Source organism: Orbilia oligospora (genome assembly GCF_000225545.1).
Source record: "Orbilia oligospora ATCC 24927 unplaced genomic scaffold scaffold00007, whole genome shotgun sequence".
NCBI lineage: Eukaryota > Fungi > Ascomycota > Orbiliomycetes > Orbiliales > Orbiliaceae > Orbilia > Orbilia oligospora.
Window position 1 is genome coordinate 1,083,435 of NW_011645564.1, and position 21,187 is coordinate 1,104,621.

A 21,187-nucleotide genomic window follows, 5' to 3' on the forward strand; every position below is an offset into this window, starting at 1 on the left:
TAGTTCTGAAACGCTATGCAACAGCGGCTACTCCTCCGAGTGCATTGAAGGTTGAAGATTGAAGGCCCCAAGAACATTCATCTTATAGCAAACAACTTGTGGTGTTGAGAATGCAGGAACATGCTCAGCGACCTGATGTATTCTAACGGCAGGAGGAATCGCGGTGCCATCTACCACAATCAACACCAACGCTCACACCATCAAAGCTAACGTCGCCCTTCATCGACCATCATGGAAGGGGGGGTCCTCGCGGATATTGCTAACGAACGGAATATGGAACCGCTAATATCTTTGCTTCCGGAGAATGTGCTTATCAGGATCATGGGCCTCCTCAACTTGCATGATCTCAGTTCTTTGGCTTCGACCAACAGGTCGACACGAAAAATTCTCGAACTGTATCCGGCGCAAGTTGTTGTACCCTCCCTCGAAAAAACTCTGCCAAAGACAGAGATCTTGAGATGGTTTCCATTCCCTGGTACCTCAGTCAATTCTGAAACGGCTTTCGAAATCACTATTGACCATGAATTGACTTCAGCTGAGCAAAGGGGATTAGGGACGTCCTCCAGTGGTCCAACTGAGCCCTACTCTACGGCCCGTCATCTAGTATATCTCCGACATGCAAATCGTGTATGGAGAGTCTTTGATGGAATTTTTTTCTTCAGCAAATGGCTCCACAGAGTGGAAAGGCATGGAAATAACGGAAACCACGACTGTTCAACGGAATACCGCAAATCCAAGATCTGTAACGAAACGTTCAGGGTGGTCCTTTTCCTCGCCCAAAACGAAGTTTACAGCCTCCACCGATATCTTAGACATTGCACCGTCGAAGAGCGTATCGCTGTGAGATGTCATCCACAGGCATTTGATAAAGTCGAATTGCCTTTGCCGGAAAACTGGTGGATTAAAGGCAGGGTTTTGTGGGCCCATCGAGGGAAGCTCAAAGAGATTGAAGCCGAGTCTCCTTACGGGAAGGAACATTCGCGACAGTACCTGGACCACATGCTTGCCGTCGACAGAGATGCCTCCTTCCAACACCGTAGGATGTGGCTGGCCAAGTACCTAACTAAGGAAGCCAACATAACACCTGCGAGAAAGATCGAAGAATTCGAGAAAAGGGCGAAGGAGTTCTGGTACAGCAAAGGTATTGTTGCGGGACTTGTCTTCACTCAGGTCGCACCTCTTAGCTGGTGGCACGACTCCATGGTTATGGGAGCATGGCAATCCAAAGATCGCGACATTCGAGGGTTTGAGCACATGCGAGATGTCTCTATTTCATGTTATCAGAGAGCTATCAAGGTAGTCGATACGTTAGCTATTAAGCATTGATGCGATTGCAGCCACGCTCCAGAGTCCCGCTCCCTTTTGAATGCACTTACCTGTACCCATATTCTACCCCCGTTTTAAACGCGAATACCAAAATGTACGTTACATAAATCATTAATTTGGGCCGCGATTTAACGATAGAGAAGCCCAAGAAAGGGGTTAGGGGCTTGAATATTGATCGGGTACTCCGCATTTCGAGTCCCCTTTTTAGTAGATGCGGCAATGCTTCTGTAAATTCTATGTATGTATGGTACATTAACGGTTCCTTGGAAAATCTAGTGCGATAATATGGTGGAAAACTCGTCACTAAGGTTGATAAAGTCTAGCGGTGACTTCGACGAAATAGTAGTCACGGCGATGCTTATTCCAAAAACCCTCCGAAGTTTCGTGGATATTCGGGCCATGACTATCTATTTCACTTGTTCCTGGATCCAAGATTTGCCTATCGACAATGCGCCATTGTTTTGACCCACTTGGGTGTACATTAAAGATAGTCCCTGATATTCAATGTATGCACATGCATACTTACATCGTGAATAGTTTCTTAACTGATCAGAAATAATGTTAACCCACTTTCGGTTTCCGACTCCGAATAATCAAGCATGTACATACACTCAGCTGATGCAAGGATCAATACCCCATTACCAAACCCTAGCTTTAATGATCACATTAACAAGGGCGACCTGCCACGAAAGTAGCTGTTGATCCAAAATGTAAGGCTGCCCGATCCCTGTACAATTGCCAGATCATCATTAAACCTATGACCCTAGTTGAGAAAAACCGACATACCACCTTCTCTCTAAAGACTCCTGAAGGCAAAACAAAACTCAAGGGAAAAGTTTTTCTGAGTGAAAACTTGCACAACCACGTGTAGAGCTTTACAGGTTGCGGCATTGTTAACTTTTAAAGGGTGGCGATATCAATAATTTTCAACAGGAAGCGGAGGTGGATCAAGCCATCAATGATAAAAGCGGCGACCATATCAAGTTAACTATTTTGAAATTTCTGTTAGCCTGCATACTCATATCTGCCATGCATCGATATCAATGCAATAATAAAGCTATTATTCGGAACGAACTTATTCTGGTCCATGAAAGAGACCGTGCTTGGAAGCATCCTACCACTCATTTGTCCACCCAAAATAAAGTGCTCAGACTTGCTGCTTATGTAATAATATACTGCATATCCAAGGCCCTAAATTTCTTGAGAAACTATATTCACCACTCTTTAGAGCTATCAGGGAAATCTTTATTCGCTGTGTCGATATTCTTTTGGCCTGGATTCGAAAACCATAATATGCTTGTGCAGTGAGGCAAGGTCTTGTTTCGGGCTAACGTTACGAAACATTCACAGCCTGCAGCCCTATCTAAGCTAGCAATTCTTTGAAATAATAACATTATAATTAAGGGAAATTAAATTAGATTAGTGGTAACAAAGTGAGCTCGTGAAGAGCCTTTAAGGAAAAAAATATCAGGTGTCCTTCCTTGCTAGTGACGAAATACTAAGCTAAATACTCCATACATACTATTATTCAATCGATTCACGTTTAGCGAGAAAATAACTTTCTCATAGTTCATCCGAGCCTACCCGGGAGGACTGCCGGCGATGTGGAGAAAGGTAACCATGGAGGAGTTAGGAGAATTCGAACCGAGTTATTGGATGCGGATCCGAGAACTAGTCTTAGTGGAGTCGATCTTGGCTCTTGGCCTTGGTGGACCAATTGATTCCTATCCCCACCCATCCAGCCCACCCGTTCAAGAAAATCAATTTTTTGTACACAGCCTTTTGGTGCTGGAATTGAACGCCATGTGGTGCAAAGTTATGATCCAGCCGTTTTTTTTATTTTTTTGATTGCTCGCTTCTCTCGTTGGACGTGCATAGTCAACCGTGCGAGCAATCGTTCCAAAGCTGCAAAAGCATGGCAAATACCGAATAGTTCACCAACGTTGAATATAGTACCAACGATTGTGCTTCGTACCGTATCCACAAGTTAGCGAGGCCGTTACGACTGAGGGTGAAGCGATGTCCATGCATCGATATCTCGAGGCGAGATCTCTCGACAGCTAGCGTTTGGTCGAAACAGGCAACTGCCGGAAACCTTGGCCATAGCTGATTAGCTCGTACCCCAGGCCGGGCCCACGACTGATGGATCAGATGGTTTCTCAGATACTACGAAAATGAGAGAAAAAGATGTTGTATGCGTGTAAATTAGAATTATAATTCGACATCGCTAATTCCGACCAAAGCTATAATTACAGAGTGACTTCAAACGCCCATGATTTTTGTACGAACAAAACACGATGCCAAAAGGAAAAACAGTGCAGAAGCAGCAAGTCCGAAGCCAAAGAACTAACGCACGGACGTTCATGAGGTCGTGAACCAAGGATGACCAAGCTGATAGAGACATTACCCAAAACAAGAATTAACTAAGGAAATGATCCCAACCCAACCGTAAACCAAATGCAAAAAACCGGTGTCCAAACCAAACCAGAAAGCAGTGATGAAGAGCCGAAAAAGAAAATAGGTTAAAAGGGGGAGCTCGCAAGAAGAGAAGTGAAAGTGCTTAATAAACAGTGTACTGAGAATACATGAGGTTTGGCATCCTCTGTCGGTCCTCAGTGGGCCCAGATGTGACAAGGTTCAATTTGTAGTGATGCTCCTCAGGAAAAGTCGTGGCGATTTGGTCGTTGAGGGTGTAGGCGTATTCAGGATGGATGATGGTGGGGGAGGCAGTTGTAACCGGAATCTCATATGGCATAGGGCCGCCGATACCAGGGGCAATTTGAAGAGGTCCTCCGGTGGGGTAGGAGGTAGTCATAGGTGGCCATGGAGAGGAGGAGACGCTCGAATTGCTAGAACCAGAGTCCGAGGAACTTGGCTCCATATGGGGAATGCTAGAGGGATTTTGACGATATGCAAGAATAAGCTTAGTCCTCCTCAGGAGTCTCTTGGTGGGCCTGATACGGCTTCCAGAGAATGGGAGACGGTCGCTTCTCAAGAGGTCGAGCATCATTGCGGAGATTCTAGCAAGATCCTCGTGCCTAGCGGGGCTCGTAGAGGGCTCTGAGTGGTCACCACCGTAGAAGCTAACAAGGTGTTGCAAAACGCGGGCGGAGACGTCCAAGGTGAGGACAATGAGCTCCGTTGGGAGTTCTGCGTTGTTATTAAGCTGTGGAATCTCCTGGCCTGTGAAGTGAGGAGCGAGAAGAGGCTGTTGCAGGATAAGCTTGAGAAGTTCGAGGAGTTCCTCTGCATTCCTCTCATCGATAAACTGCTTCTGTGGGTCTTGTTCCCCAGAGTGAGGGAAGAAGATGGCGAATTCGAAGATCGAGAACATGAGATCAGACTCTGCTCTCGACATCGAGTTCTGCGAAGCACTGTATGAGGCCTTGCAAACATTGTTGATAGCTGCACGAGACTGTGCAGTGAATGATTCCATGAGCATTCTCTTGTCAGATGGCTGTGGGGCATTAGGACTTGTCCATCCGTAATGGGAAGGTGTAGCTGGGAAAAATCTTTCATGTTGGTCGTAGATAACCAAGAGACGAGATGCGGTCAAAGTAGTGACACTAAGGGAAAGGAGGCTGCGGAGGGACTTGGCTTGAGCGTTCAGGGTGGAGACGTTGTCAGAAGCAAGATCCAACTCGACCAACTTGGAGTCAGTCTCGTTGGAAATGACCAATGTGGTGAAGGATTTAGTCTCTTCCAAGTCGATCAACGATGAGTCGATCTGGAGTAGCATCCACAGTCGCAGAGCAGAAGTGATCCACTGCATGTTGATAATGAGCTCGGTCTCAACTTCGCCTTCGCATACGCCGTTGATTTGGCTGGTGCATGGGCCTTCGCCGTCAGTAATGCCCTCCCATAGGATTCGAACCACGCGGGAAGCGATGGTAAAGTAGCAGATTGCCTGCTTTGGACGATTCTGGCGGAGTTCATGCCACCCGAGGAGGATGAGGGTTTGTGCAGTGGACATGTTGGCAGTCGAGTAGGAGATGTTCTGGAGGCAGGCGATGGCCCAGTAATAGAACTTCTCGGCTTCCTCATGGCTTCCCTTGCTAATGCTAAATCCGAATGCATCCGACAAGATTATCGACAAAAGAGCGGGGTCATATTCATTGTTCCTGATGCTGCGAAGGAAAAGTGTTTTCGAAATAATGCAGGATAGTGGATGTGCCGACAGCCAAACATCAATCATCTGGAGAGTTGTATGGGTTTCGTTTTGGGCAAGAGGGTCTTCAACAGGCATGCGTGGTGCTGGTTCAAACATCCTTGAAGTACGATCCATGAGCATGCTCTTAGAGATAAGTCTAGATTTATTCCTGCTCAAAGGTTCGCATCCCAAGTTGCTGACATTGTTGCAGACAGTCTCGATGATTTCATAGTTTATTGTCTCCAGGATCTTCTCATTGTCGATATTTGGAAGGCCAAGGCTGGCAGTCGATGCATTTTCAGATCCATGGATAAAGATCTCCTGGCCAGCAGGGTCCATCTGCCCGGTAGGGCGAGGGCTACCGTTCTTGACCGCATAAGATGACCTCTTGCCAAAGATCTCTTCGAAGGTCGACCTGAGTTCTACTGCTAGATTGTCCTGAGTCTGGGTCAAGTAGTCGAATGTTCCCGGTGGGATGTTCAATCCAGCATGCAAGCTCTTTCCACCTTTGATCTTTTCGATTCTTCCTCCTCTTGGTGCTCCATTCTTTGGTCTTCCCTTCGAGGCCTCAGCTTCATAAACGCAATCAATGTTGCGTTCCCGACAAGCGGAGCAGATATTTTGGCCAGAGCACCTTATCTTCCTAAGTCGGCAGAAGTGGCAACTCCTCCTCATGTTCACGTTGGAATGTGCAACAGCTGCTCAAGAAGATGTTAGCTTTTTGTACCTTCTAAAGGTGTTGACATCTTGACCCAATCAACTTACGCTTCATTTTTAGATATTAAGGAAAGAATTAAATAAAGGAATGAACTTAAGGAAAGAAATAGTTCAGATATCTAGAGATGTAGTATCTTGATCTGAGCTTGATGAGCCTGCGGAATTGAAAGGTGAATTGTTGAGGTCGTGGATGGGCTGTTATATACGTCTCGATACGGCCCCGCAGAGGAACGAGTATTTAATAGTCTGCTTAAGGATGTGCGTCCCAAAGACCAGCATCAAAACGAAGTGGATTCATAAAATCTGCAAGAACGCCAAATGGGGCCAGACAAGGGTGCCTCTTGCGACAGAGGAACTGATTCAACTAGCAAAAGCTGTGCAGATGCATATGGAGTGCGCTACTGTGTATGCACGAATCCCCCCGAGTGATATCCTATAGAGGACCCTGTTTTCTGTGCATATTACTCTGAGGTACATTCGCTCAGGGTAGATCACTGGGGCGTTTCGGTATTGCTTCTTTTCCCTAAACCTTTCTTTTTTTATCTTTCGGCTACTTGCTTTTTTAGCGTGGAACATGGGTGTCCAGGGCTATATTTTCTTCTTTGCAGCCTGTATTTCTGGCCTAAGACTTTTCGCGACAGCCCCTCCAAATGGAGGTTCTATAATTTGCTTAACGGTGCTAGCCTTACCAGAAACGGTTGAGTTAATGCTTTTGCCAGGGTGGTCTAGCCATGTTCTGGGAACTAAACCAATAAACCCTTAGCCCGGTGCACTTCACTTCACCGAACACCACCATTCGCCGAACTGCACCATACTAGCAGGGGGATTCCACAGTCCGGGCACATAATTCCCAGGTGTGAAGCACCGTCCAATGACCCGAACCACCCTGAAGATCCTGTCTTGATAACGACATTCCGGCGAGAGATTTTGCCAATTAATTTACTTTGCAAAAATATTGTTTTTTTTATAAGATTTCCACTTCAGGTTTAGTGCATATCACACACCTCAATTGTATCTGGTTGGAATGCCTGCAGGCGATTGGATCGACCATTTCCATTTTTGGTCACCGCCAGTTTCTTGTGCTCGCTTTGTGAGGTTGGAAGATTCGCAGCTGCAGACTGGCCGTCTTTTTCTGTTATCAGGCTCGCGCATCAACAGCACGAAAAAGGCTGCAGCAAGAACTCCGAAGTTGAAAATTCGCTGTGTTTAGTTGCGTATGAAAGGTTTCCTTGTACTTTGAAGGCCCTCCAAGGCTTCGCTAACTTCGTTTGCGTCACATTTCAGCTTGAATTTCTCAGAACTTGTTCCTGAAAGGTTGATCATACAGAAAGTCTATTGTGCGCCTTCAATGGTAGCGACCTCAACGTCCCGTTTTACCCTGTGTTTTCTTTTTTTTCTGTTTTTGTAGGTTCGGAAAATCATTTTAGAAAAAGGAATTTGTTCACCTCGAGTCGATGTGTCTATCGGTACCTCCGCTCTATAGCTAGCGTTCTTTTCGGCCGGGTCTTTAGCAACATGGTAACCTAGATACTATCATAATAGTGTGTGTGCTATTTAGCACGCTGGGGCTCAAGCTATAGCAATTAGCTTTATCGGTGGACTGAAACATTGTCTTGGGCGGTAGTCTCGTAAAATAGTCTACCAATTTACGAGTATCTCATTGTTCAGAGAGGTGCACGTTCCTTTATCTAACCCTGGTATGATTCGGCTTTCTAGTATCTGCCTTATGGTACAGAACCTCGAAGATCTACAAGTTTTCACACATCCTTCGAATTCGAAGGCCAGTTCATTTCGCTGGAAGAGTAGATCATTTCGTCTATGTCAAAAATGAACATATTTGTGCCGGGTTCTCGCGTAGTTGTGCTGCACCACAGTCTTAACATAATTGCAGCGGTTGAATACATATAAAGAGTCCATACGTATAATTGTATTGATGCCAATCTCCAATGTTCAAATTCAAGCACCCTATAGGCCTAGTTGTGAAATACTAACGTATTGAGTATTTCATGTGTATTACGGTCACGAAATATAAATTTCCCAAAAATTTCAATCGGTACCGCGGTGCTAGAGTTTCCACCACCAATATAGATCTATCGCCGTGCATATGCATAGTCATGATATAATCGATTGAATGGACCGTGAAACAGGGACACTGGTTCTCGAGCATTTACGATTTGATTGCCGAATTTCTTTCTTTCCCATCCCAGGCGATTAGAAACATAAAACGGCCGTACTAAACCTAAAATAGCAGTGTTGAATTTAGAACTTCCCCACATAGTTGAGCCACATTTGTCTAAGCGTGGGACTCTTTGGCGTGTCAGCAACAACGTGATCAATCGGAAAACTTTGGACTAAAGTCGGAATGAGGATCAAATATTATATCAATTGACACGTACTCTATCGTATCATGGGTACTTTAACAGGCATATGCTTGTAAGAAATATCCACAGTAGATTCGCTTAATCATGCCATTACGGAGCAGAAATTCCATTCTCGTCACCTGGCCGTTGGCCGTTACATACCATGCATGTGTGAAGATTTGCACACTTCTGCTATCTAAGAGCACCTCTCATCCATCCGTCAAGGGCGGAGGTTTGGACTCTACTAAAATAATAATAATAATGCAATACCCCTCATTAAACACACTAATTTTCATGAGGCACTTCCATTTTCAGCTGATCGACGCATAAAAATCTCTCCGGCAATGCGCAAGATGTGCTGTTTCGTCGAGCTAGCCTGTGTACTCTAACTCGTTTGAGCTGTAACTTAGTTGTCCTAGTTATTATCCTCAGAGTCGCTGTTACTGGTGCCTGTTTGTCCCCGATAGCTCGACTTTCTACAGGGTCCAGTAGCACTAGCGACGAAATTCACCATCAATTCGGAGGTTGATCAACCGGATTCAATACGGAGTATGTACCGCTGAGACACCAACACTAGCCATACTAGCGGCCGTGATAAAGCCGCAGTGGAAATGACATGATTAAATTGCTCGTGGCTAGGTTCAGAATGCCAAGTGCCTATGTACAAAAGAATAAAAATAAAAAAAAGGCTGGCAGAACGCCACACGATACGTAATTGACTAATGTGCGAGGGAAAGCCACGACCCCGGCTTCCAACATTCTTATCTGCTCATGAGTGCTCAGGTACACAACCTGAAGCCGGGTCACGGGAAATGGCTGTGTGGACAAAACGCCACAGTGCCGACTGGCCTCATTTCCACGAAGAGATGAAGCGCATCACACGCATATCCTAAGCTTACATACTGGATCATGATTAATGCGACCCTGTACCGGACTTGCATTCACTCCGTATTCCGTAGCTACTGATGCTAAGGTACAGAAAACTTAAATGAAACTAAACTTTCATAAGCGAAGACGGGTTCTAGTGGAGGTTTTTTCAAATCGCCCGATCTATCTCCGATATGCACATTATGAACAACTAATCCTGTTCCTGAAATCCTCCCACGGCTATCGATGGATTGAATCTTGGGGATCTTCGTAATTCGTTGTCGCCAAGCCGAATACGGCTGGCTCCAGCCATAGTTCCTCCCACCACAACTTCAGTCATTGGGCGTCAATGTGTAACAAAAATTGCGAAAAGGGGCTCGTGGCTGAGCTATAAAATCGTCTATATCGGCCTAAGGTGTTTATGGTTAGAAGATGGTAACTCGTACCTGGTTTTTTCTTTTCCACCCTTCCCTCATTGGCACACGTGGAAGTTCGAAACGATCTAGCGATATGCATAGCTAAGGTCTAAGCAAGGAACATGCTTCATCCGCCCCGGTATTATAGCGAGAATTATACTTACTTAGTTTGGTATCAAGCGATGTATAGCATTCCTTAGAATTCCGAATATAGGGAATAAGTTGAAGCCTATTTCCACGCTAACCTCTGGGAATGTAGTTATTTTGAGCATCTAATACGAAACAAGCCAAGAGCGACAGAGCTAAGTTACAGGCTGTCGTTTTGGGCAGTTTTCTTTTTTATTTTTTTTTGTCCCTTCCTAGTTCTGCTGTCGACACGACCCCGAGCACGGTGTTTCAAGTTTTATGGACTAGCTTAAACCTTATCCTCTTTTTTTTTTTGCCAAAAAAAGAAATGGAAAATTTTTAAAGTTGTGACCAGAAAATACCTTGCTCTGCAGCATCACAAAGTATTCCTGACCTCAATGCTCCGGATGGAAAGGCTTCTTTTAGCTCATCTAAAAGTCTGGTTACGAGACTGCATCTTGCGCAGGTACGTCGCCCATATCACAAGGTGCGTTGACCCTGTTCTTAGTTTATGCAATTGTGGCCTCCTCGCCAACGTGATAAATCCAATGTCCAGTCTTAGTTAGTCGATAAACTCATAATCATATTTTATATACGAAAAAAAAAAAAAAAACTTTAATATATCGCTTACTGGGCCGAGACTGGTTCAAGATAGCTGCTTGACCGGGTTCGCCGGGAATATCAAGGGCATCATTATGGGCTAAATGCATAACTGTTGGTATTCTCATAAGTGCGAGCCTTGAACTCAATGCGACAGCCGGTTTCACTATACCATGGCTTGTGATCGCCTTTTTCGCCTATGATTGGATTATGCGGACTCGAAGCCGATAGCTCATAAACGGATCCGCTTAACACCCGCCTCAGGCATGAATATAGCGACTAAGCCACTCCGTGGCATGATCCTGATCCTGATCGGTGAAATGACTTAGTTGATACAGCAGGGTGCGCACCCATTTCCGTATATGGTTGCTGTACACGAGACATATTCTATCGATCAAACTGGAGACGCCGGGGAAGGAGGTTGGTGTGGTCTTATTCACCACTGATGAGCTGGAGTGACCAGTCGATCAGGAGATCGGTGGAGGGATACGTAAACTGGACTGATTTGTTCGAATCAGTCGTCACCTTAAACCGTTTGTGGAGCTTATGCTGAATTCCGCCGCTCATACTTGATTTCGAATGATGAGCGAATTATCAAACCTCTGCATATAATAAACTAGTATTTTATAGGTGAATGTCTTGGAATTGATATGATATGTACATGTATTTCTGGAAAATATAATACAATTTTTCTCGAACGCAACTAGGCCTCTCGATATTATGGCCTGACAAAAACATTGGTAATAGAAGGCAAAAAAAAGAACTAGAAGTCTATGCATTGTATGAAGGAAATGAATTATTGTGCAAGGGGCAATTTAAAGCTATTGAAAAAGCTATAGTCTCTGCAAATACTTCCGTTTGTGTGTCTTGAGGTCGTGTTCACTCCACTTCCATACATGTTTCCTTGCAATTTCGGTATAAATTTAGGGAATCTACTTCCATTCGCACTGTTCGCAGAGAGCTTTGTTATGCCCCGAGGAGCACCCATGCTTACTGGTGTTCTCACACCGGTCGATGATCTTGTCTGGTGTGGAGCTGTCGCAGGTCTTAGCGGCTTCACGCTGGTACCTGACGACGTTCCAACCTCCAGGGCATTTCCCGTTACAGAGTGGAGCAGTGCCGAACCATCTTTGAACGCAGTGAAGCTTCTTTGGTGGTGGGGGTGGGGGTGGGATCGGGATGACGGTCACAGTGGTCGCCTCTGGGGGAAAAATCTCGGTGATCCTAGTTATCGTAGGTGGTGGTGGGGGGCCTCGGGTAACTTCGATGGGAGGCAAGCCTATAACCCGAGTGACTTCCAAGTGCTCGGTATCCCTAGATCTAATGGGAGACCCCCACCAGACCACAGCAGGAGTTGGAGCAGCGACAACTGTATTTTTTGTTGATGGGATTGGCTCATAGTCGACGGTGTTCGACCTCGAAACATGAATAGAAGTGTTGATAGTGGATGCACATTTGGTGTCCTGCGTGTTCGTTGCTGACTGGTAAGGTGCAGCTAGGGTTGATGGGATGAGTGCTAGGACAACAGAGGCTAAAATTACTTTAGAATGCATTTTGCTGGTGGCTAAAGAAACAAGCGTATAATGGATGTGTAGTATAGTATAAAAGGAGTTTTAACGATATGTTCAAAGAACGAGGATGGGTTGTATGATAAGCTATGTTTCTTTAAGGATGAGGTTGATTGCTGTCTCTAGATTCTGTGTCCTGTCGAACAAACAAAAAGGTAGAATAATGGGATGCTTTTATAATTTATCTCAATACTATTAATACATAGAAGTCCTCTAGACCTTAGGGCTTTTGTTGCTGCAATCTAGCGTCGGAAGGGCATCGGTGGAAAAGTTTAATATCCCCGCGATTCCAAATGAAGCATCTAGTAGTTACTGAGTAAGTGGATGTATCGAAAATGCATAAGAGGGTTCTCCGAGGGTTCTGAAGCCTATACTGCCGCTTACCCAACTCTGTGGAATTTTAGATATCCAGCTTATTGAAGTGGCAGCTGCGAACCTGGCATCAAGCGTTTACAAGGTCGCCATGAGGCCGAATGTGAAAAAGTTTCTCCAGTATATGGTAGCCTATTACCTTTCAGAGGTTCCAGGCTCCAAGCGTGGTGGATCCATAAGATTAAATTCCCATATGTCGGGTTATCAGTTATCGATATACACCGTCGCGTTTATGCCATGTCGAAGCTGCCCTGAATTCAGAATGTGTTGGTACGTTGTAAATCCCATTTAGGAAGTAATTCAGTGTTGCATTATGATACTATCAACACCTGCCCAAGTGGGCGTGTGTGCATATGTGCGTAAAGTCTTGGGACCTGATGCCGACTAGTTGTTATATGCCGCGGGATTCTTTGGGAATATTCCACTGCAGCTGGAGCATGAGAAGACAAGGATATGGTGTATTGATTTCTCATGATTTCTGTTTATTCTTGTGTACCGAGTGCACTGGGCAAGCTTCCCGCCTACGGTTCCAATTGGTCATTGTTAATTTGCAATCGATCTCGATTCTTCTCTAGATTCGCGCCCAGTGTTCCAGAGTGAACCGACCCTGACTCAAGTCCTGAGTAATGTTAGATTGACTTTGATTACAGAAATTGGTTGGGGGTCAATGAAGTTATTTGTGCCAGTTGGGGTTTCGTTTAATTTCTGGTAGCGTTTCGTAGACCTTTATGAGTGCACTAGTATACTAGTATAATCGTGCTGACTGATCACATATAGGATTCTTCATGTTAATATTATAATTAAGATGATACCTGGTTCTTAGTAGGGAGGAAGTTTAGTATCTATTGGGACAACTAAGACAACATGCATAACATGAATCGTTTCGAAAGCTATAGGTGTTAGACCCGTCAAATCTATGGGTGGGTGGGTTGTCGGTGCGGCGCTCTTTATCACATTCAGTCAATAACATCATTAATTAAGCTTTGTCTAGTACCCAGACCTGGAATAAGCTGACAAAATGAAATTCTCATAAACCTTCCATGCACAATGCGAACGCTTAGGCCCAGCAAACCTACAATGAGGAAGGGCATCCAGAGTACGTTCGAGCGCATATATAAGCATTAAGCATGGGGCGAATATTCTGACAATAGAAATTCAGTCGCTTGACTTCTTTGTGAACATCCGAAGCTTATGGTTTGGTATAAATTCTAAATTTAAAACAGACTGATAAAATCCCATATTTCTAAGTACTAGTTTTGAGGGGAATAAAAAAATAAAAAATAAAATAAAATATACACTTGAGTGCCTTATTCCCACTCAAATTGCAGATGACAACTTCTTCCAGCGATCATACTGCGCCGAAAAATTGAAATAAAGTCAAAATTAATGATCGTAAATTAAAAGTAGATAAAGATAGAACTCTACTGGTTGAAAGTACCTTTCAAGAGGGTGGTTGGGAGATGAAGAAGCTAGGAGAAATTTCGAAAAAACAAACGGCAGCGAAAAAAAAAAGTCGGTAGGTATAATGGCGGTACGCTGTACTTGCATTGACATCAAGGTATAAAGAGAAAAAAGTCCAAAACCAACATCCAAATTTGCCCCATGCTAATTCCCATCGCTTGTAACTCAATTTCAATGCAATTCGGTCGTTAGGTTTAGAGTTATTCGGGTTTTTGGCCATATGTAACGCAACTAGCGTGGAGAGGAAGAAAAATTAGTATAACCAGGTACACAGAAAAGCGATGGAGTGTCCGGAATGGGAAATTATATCTGGGTTGAACTCACAATCGGAAGTACATGTGGAAGCTCTTGTTTTTCAGGTTCTTCCGGATATCTTTGATAGTTTGCGCGACCACCTCATTGTCTCTCTGCAAAGGAAATTCAGGTTAGCTACTTGACTATCAGAATTCTGTGACGGGGCTGGCTTTCTTACCCCTAGAACGCGAGTATATACAGCGTTGGTGAACCCTTCCGTTGCGTCCAGCATATTCACAAGGTTGAAAGCGCCAATTTCTTTTTCCACAGGGTCTTTAGGCCATGTACCAATCGGGAGTTTGAAGTATTGCTTCTTGATGTTGGTGAAGCCCGCTTCTTCCATCCACTTATCGATATGTGGGTGTGCGTGACAGGTCTTGCCAATTCTCTCGAATGCATCGCTCAGATCACGAACCCAGTCCTTAAGAATATTGTCTTCGGGAACGGATCCATCATCGGCGGTGATCTCGACGGTGTGTTCCTGCGATTCGTACCAACCACCCGGCTTTAGGATATGGAATGCGTTCCTTACGAAATCTGACCAGTCCGATACGGCAGCGTGACAGTCGCGAGAGTGAATGAAATCGTAAGATCCTGGAGTCTGAAGCCAAGGTTCATTGAAGTCGTCAACTTCGAAAGAGACATTTGGGGGAACCCTAAGTGCAAGATGTTAATTTCCGAAGGATGGTGCTAGATGATGATATGTCTGTACCAGTTTGGTTGTATAGGAGAAACATCTAGCTACAAGTTAGTAATCATCAAATCACTGAATAATGCGGAGTGAGAATTTTACCATTTCCCATAACAGCGGCTTCAGGAAAGTCTTCCGCAACCTGAATGGCCCAGATACCGGTCCCTGTTCCTACGTCCATAATCTTTTGAGGACTTTCAATAGGAGCAAGGAATAATTTCCCTCCCAATCTTAAGAGAAACACATGGTGGCTGATTTCCCCCAACGTTAGAGCCGTTGTGCGATATATGAAGCTTGAAAATGACACCCAAGGCCACTAGGAATACATGGTAAGGTTGACGACTTACAATAGATCTAATTGTTCTTGTTGGACCTGTGCACCATATATTAGCCTTGAACAACTTTTTAACGTGATAATGATGAAGAATTGTATACATACATCGTCATTAGGGATAAAGTATTGCGTTCCGTATGCATTGTACCGCCTTCCATTATGATATTTATAATCTATAAGGGGAAAGGTTAGTCACGTGGATCTTCATAAGTATACAAAGAACAGCTGGTAAACAGTAGGATGGTTGGCTCACTTTTCACGGACTCCGTTAGCGAGGTTGTTGCAGAACCACTAGATCACGTGGTTAGATCGAATGCAAAACTTTCAAATATATATACTAATATATTGCGGTAATACATACGAGTCCGACCCATAGAGAGAGTCATAGTCCGAACCGCTTGATGTCTATTTGTGTGGAATAATAATGACCGTTAATATCATCAAGTGCAAGTTTGCCTCCGACTCCATCTTATTCCTGCAAGATGCCGAATGTCGGCAAAAGGGCCTGAGGGTCTGCCCTGTCAGGGGCGCAGGCAACAATGCAACACACAAGCTTTGTCCCTCCGCATGTTGCTTCTAATATATGCATTGCATTGTCCTCCAGTAAACAATGGTAGAACAAAAGAGATAGCCGCGACTTACGTAGTCGGTTTGGAAAGTCTCTCCCTCGTCGATAGCGATTGTATATGTTGGTTCAGAGACGGTCTGGAGTTCACTAGGTGTGATTTCTGGGGGTTGTTGGACCGAAGTCTCCACGGCTTGGCTTTCCCCAGCCTTCCCAGCTTCCGCTGATGAGCTTTGCTCCGTCGTTGACATGGCTAGTCGGTCGCTCAATCCTCTTACAAGTGCGATACTCGAGTTCTCGGCGGTGAAGTATTTGTCGCAGCCTATATCCGCTGATATCGGAGTTTCTTACCCAGCCCGTAGGTCTAGCGTGATTACAAAAAGATGAAAGTTGGAACAAACAAATGTAGTGACTGAAGGCTTTCTAAGAAGAATGGCCAGACGGACGGGAGCGGATCCTCTCCTTTTTAGTGCCAAACTTTGCTTTCATGGAAAAGAGGCAAAGGCACTAACTCAGGTTGTCGGGGATGCCCACCATCCGCTCATTTGGCACAAGTCTTGTGGGCGAGTGTGTTCAGAAAAGACATGGAGTGGGGCTAACTAGCACTGAATTTTCTCAAAGATTGGCAAAATTCCACAGTTGGTATTGGTGAACAAGGGCTTTGCTCTTTCGAGGATATTTGACAAGCACGCACCGTTTTGGCGCTAGCAATTCGCGCTTGGCTGGGGTGCGGAACTTCTGCCGTAGTTCCATGACCACGCTAACGGGCCACTGACATGGTTTGAGGAGACAGGAAAACTGCAGTCTCAGTATTGCGTGTGGGAACATTATGGAACCACCAAAAGTTTTAGAGGCCTCGAGTTTCTCTGACATAGTTTACCTCTAAAATCTTCCATGACCGGGTATTATCCACGTGGTATAGCCGCTTCAAATTGCGCTTCCACGGGTAGTGCGTCCGTTTACTCGGGCTCAAATTCATGATTCATCGGACTGGACGTGCTTACAGAGCTCTGACTAGTCGTACATATTTGATAAGACGACAATTGATTGATTGATAGGAAATAGGTCCTGACGAGTCTCGACACCTAGGATACAAAAAAATATATCGATGGATTTATTGACTTAGGTATAAAGCCCCCGCTTTCATGAATTCTCATGTCAATGCCACTTCAGCCGGAAAGCGGATCAAGTTGCTTCAAGAATGCCGGATGTTCTCTTGCTCGGAATCCGACGTGCATTTGTCCCATCCAAGATATCTCGGTTGGACTACCAATATCATCCATGTCGCTGCCTCTAAAGCCCAACAACCTTGACAAACGCAACCATTGTCACGGTACGTGTATATCACGGATATGTATTATAAACCTAAGAGAGTATTAAATGCAAGGTTTGCGCGATACCTACCCTTGAAGGCGAGTCATGGGTGGGGGTTTCATCCTGACCAGAAGTATTGAGATGTTCCAGCGCACCCTGCAGCTCGTTATCAATACTTGGAGGATCATGGTTGCTTGGAAAGTTGAGCTCGATGACCCGAGAACCAGATATTTCGAGTCCCAAAAACCCGTGCCACACGGATACGTATGGTTTGTTGGGTGTCCATCTTGACAACTTGGCGGCGCTAAAATCTGTACTCCTCGGCCGCAAACGAGAAGATAAGCAAATTTCTCGCTCCATATTTAGTCGTAATGTTGGGACCTACAATTGCTTTGTGACTTCAAGATATTAATATTACACTGTGATCAGGATCAAAACCCAGTAGAAGTCTCAGCTGACCGGACAGGCATGGCAGGGTGAAGAAGTTTGCTCTGGAGATGTTGAGACAAATCCAGCCAGTTAACATCCAGGAACCCCGCTCAGCTGCATCTAAGCGTCGCCTCGCCTTATACCTTCGTTTGGACCTACCCCGGTAACGTTGCTTTCATACTTGACAACACAGTATGTAATATGTAAACTGGAGCAAGGGTTGGGCGGGGATACCTTACCTAGAATCCAAGCCGATGCATAATATCATAAAAAAAGGAGAGAAATGTGATCAACCTGGAAGCGAACAAGACATTCTAGCGGCAGCAAGATAGCCGATTGGTGCTATTTGTGCTCGATCAACCAAAGCGAGGTAATGGGCGACGATATCGCTCGACTTAGACTTGGGAAAGCTCCGGAATTCGGAAGCTCCCGTGAATGTTTTGCAGGAATGACAGCGCTTCTCGGTCCGTAGAACCCTGCCATTCAGACACCAAGCTAACGACTTAGCTTTGTCCACGGATTAGATTCTTGGGTTATGCTTCCCCTCCTAGTCTAACAGAGGTGGCCGCGGGAACTAAGCTACGCAATTCAGGATGATCCTGTTACACAGCATCAAGACTCGGCCGGAAGGTCCGCTTAGCGCCCAGTTGACTGTGCCGCTCTGCTGCAGCGCTCGCGCACGAAGTGTTACGTATGTCATGCGACAAGACTTGTCGCTCGAGCTCTCGGCCGTCGGACATAGATCTGTACAGCTTGTATTCAGGATTTTTGTAGCAGCTGTATACAGTTCGCCGGGCTCCTGAGCCCCTTTACATCTTGATAGTTTTTCTTGATTTTTGTCTTCAATAAATAAGGTTAGGCTACGTCTCTGCTATCTATCTTTGTATAGTATTACGTATCGATATCCATCGGATACATATACATATATGCATATGGGTGGGCCGTCGATTCCCTGAAGCTTCGAAGTCCATGGCAACCTCAAAAAATCAACGCCGCGGTAGCCGATGATCCAAAGCCTCGATATTTGTAGTGCCAAGTATACCTGTTCTTATTAATAAAGAATCAGACCACTAGTGTGACAGGATATCATGAAGATCAAGGGTTACGGTCCAAGAAATATCCACTCCACCATACTTTTAACTTCGGAGTTTGCAAAAACTCGAGGTTCTATCTCCCTACCAATAGCCCACTAGAGCTACCAAGTCGGCCATTCTTCCTCTTCTTTTGATAATAACTTTCGCAGCGTTCCTCTTTTAGGGCTAGCTGAAGGCTAATTTTGCCTTGTAGGCTGTTGCATTGAGAGTGAGGTTCCTTTAGACACTGAGGGTGGCAAATTCCTGACAAATTTGGTCTAATGAAGTCCAAAGTTGTATAAAGATACACGAAAAAGTAATGCTAGCTGCTAGGCATATTTATGGACCGTCTACTCGTCAGTTTGATGTTTCGGCCTCACCGAATATATACAGCTTGTTAACATGTTACTATTCCTTACTTGGAAGTATAATACGACTGAGTTGCAGTTGCATGATATATATTCCATTCCCATTTATATTCAGTTAAATGTACCGAGTCTGTTCTAAAGCCTTATAGATATAGCTACTTATATATAGATAACCCTGAGTCAATCAAGTATGTGGTAAACGAGAGCTTTCTATATAATTTATGTTCGATAGGTTAATTTTACACTGGTAATTACGCGATGTAATAAAGGTCGCCGCGTAATAGGTCCGCAGATCTGTGGCTGGTAAAGCGTTATCATGATATCACGAGAAGACTAGTTAAAGCCAGACAATAGTTGAAGTCTATTCAACCACTATAGCGAGATCAAAACTCCCAAGCGACATACTTTTTTGGTTTATTGGGTTTAGGATACTTTGGAATTAACTTGTCTCGTACCCAGCCCCACGCAAGAATTAACACTTAACAGTCCTTTTTTTAAAACTCGGGGAATTGCTGTTAATAATACGGCTTAAACATACAGAATATATATTCTCGCGGTTGCCAACCCCCGGAGCTCTAAGGCTTGTGCCCCTATAGCATTCAGTCTTACCTATGGTTATTGATAGTTACTTATATAGAAGTATTACTGATCGGCAGAAAAATAGATATATCTCCAAAATCGAGATGGAGGGCGTCGTGGGCTGCGTTAACACGTCGGGGTTGACTGGTCTAGACATCTGATGCAGCCTTAATATTACTGCACATGTCCTGGTAGAATTCTTCTACCACTCGGTGGCTTTAATTTTAAAGTTTAGATGGCTGCTAGAGGTTTGGGGTGCTGAGGTACGAAACTAATGCCGACTATGAACCGATGCTATCAGTCTTAGATCAACATCCCACAGGCTGCGGGCCGACCCGGTAGCCAATTATCGGGTCAAAGCTATTGACTGACCCAACGTTAATACGTTTGCATGCATAGCATATAATAAGCCAATAATTGTCCATGTAGATACATAATTAGCGTATATGCTAGCCTCGAAGTCTCGACAGCCTTTTGTCCTAAATTTTGTGGCGCAGAGTCTTATCCCCACATGATGTAATTATAATAAATATACTTATATCTTGATATCGAGGTATCTTAGTTTTTACACCAAACATTTGGAGCTTTGATACCTATATTAAAAATGCGAACTTGATCATGGGCAGCTAGCTGCAGCGGCACAGAGTGTTAAATTAGGTCGCCTCATAATTAAATATATAATCAGTCCTGTATACCTAAGCTAGGCGACAAAACTACTTGCGTAGTTCTTGTGGTACTGACATCTAACCGATCCGATTGCAGTGACCTGTGCTTCGTGTTGTTTGGTGTTGACGAGAGCATTTAGACCTGAACTAATAACGTGACTTTCATGAGAAATACGTTATCAACGCCGATATCGCAATTGTTTCTGTTTTATGGATGTCGAAGAAGCGATGTCAACCCAATTTCGACGAATATAGTCGAAATAGAGGACAAAATATATTTAGATACCGCTACGCCGTCGCCCGGCTGTGAACATTGAGTATTATGCAATTGGGTACCGGTACCATGAGTCTAGGTCCCGTCCAATCTGAAATGAGACTCTCGGAAGGGACGACATGACGAGGACCCTAATAGCGGATCGACACATGACATTTCCCTTTTATTCAAATATTCATATATTCAGATTCGCATTCAGAATTTGGATATTCATTGGCTTATAATATTTAATATTTGTGTAACAATACTGTGGTCGCTTTTTGAATTTCATCCACACGTCAAAACGTTGGGATGTATTGCAACGCGATGCAATAGCTGACGTCCGTGTTCTGGTATTAGTGCCGGCACGAAACAACTGGTATCATGATGTATGATGACTTGAAGGTTAGTCAGCCAGCAGCGAAAATGTAGTCTGGGGTTGCTCCGAGGCGTTGGCAGCCAAAATGGCTAACGTACGTACACATCCTAGTAAAGCTAAGTCAACCTGAGCTAACGTACGGTCATTGGTTAGCCTACGCCTTTGACTTCGGGGTTTAAATTGATGTTAAAACCACATTTTTATAATGTAGACTTGGGTGTATTAATTCCGTTGAAGATGAAGTTGTTGAGATTGAATTTACAGTGGATTTAGAGGATAG

General features: G+C 44.5%; 4 protein-coding genes across 4 annotated transcripts; 1 reads left to right on the forward strand and 3 right to left on the reverse strand.

Annotated features, from left to right (window-relative positions):
• Positions 1 to 231: 231 nt before the first annotated feature.
• On the forward strand, positions 232 to 1,326 carry AOL_s00007g301 (uncharacterized protein; the record flags this gene model as incomplete). Its single annotated transcript, XM_011120202.1, has 1 exon — positions 232 to 1,326. The coding sequence occupies one exon, from the start codon at positions 232 to 234 to the stop codon at positions 1,324 to 1,326; it is 1,095 nt and encodes a 364-aa protein (XP_011118504.1).
• A 2,560-nt stretch (positions 1,327 to 3,886) lies between these two features.
• AOL_s00007g302 (uncharacterized protein) lies at positions 3,887 to 6,248 on the reverse strand (the record flags this gene model as incomplete). Its single annotated transcript, XM_011120203.1, has 2 exons — positions 3,887 to 6,174; positions 6,242 to 6,248. The coding sequence occupies 2 exons, from the start codon at positions 6,246 to 6,248 to the stop codon at positions 3,887 to 3,889; spliced, it is 2,295 nt and encodes a 764-aa protein (XP_011118505.1).
• Positions 6,249 to 11,494: 5,246 nt separating this feature from the next.
• Positions 11,495 to 12,115, reverse strand: AOL_s00007g303 (uncharacterized protein; the record flags this gene model as incomplete). The annotated part of the gene is made up of 1 exon (XM_011120204.1): positions 11,495 to 12,115. The coding sequence occupies one exon, from the start codon at positions 12,113 to 12,115 to the stop codon at positions 11,495 to 11,497; it is 621 nt and encodes a 206-aa protein (XP_011118506.1).
• Positions 12,116 to 14,163: 2,048 nt separating this feature from the next.
• AOL_s00007g304 (uncharacterized protein) lies at positions 14,164 to 16,098 on the reverse strand (the record flags this gene model as incomplete). Its single annotated transcript, XM_011120205.1, has 10 exons — positions 14,164 to 14,194; positions 14,288 to 14,370; positions 14,436 to 14,913; positions 14,970 to 14,994; positions 15,051 to 15,199; positions 15,296 to 15,321; positions 15,388 to 15,455; positions 15,536 to 15,573; positions 15,644 to 15,687; positions 15,925 to 16,098. The coding sequence occupies 10 exons, from the start codon at positions 16,096 to 16,098 to the stop codon at positions 14,164 to 14,166; spliced, it is 1,116 nt and encodes a 371-aa protein (XP_011118507.1).
• Between the last annotated feature and the right edge of the window lie 5,089 nt (positions 16,099 to 21,187).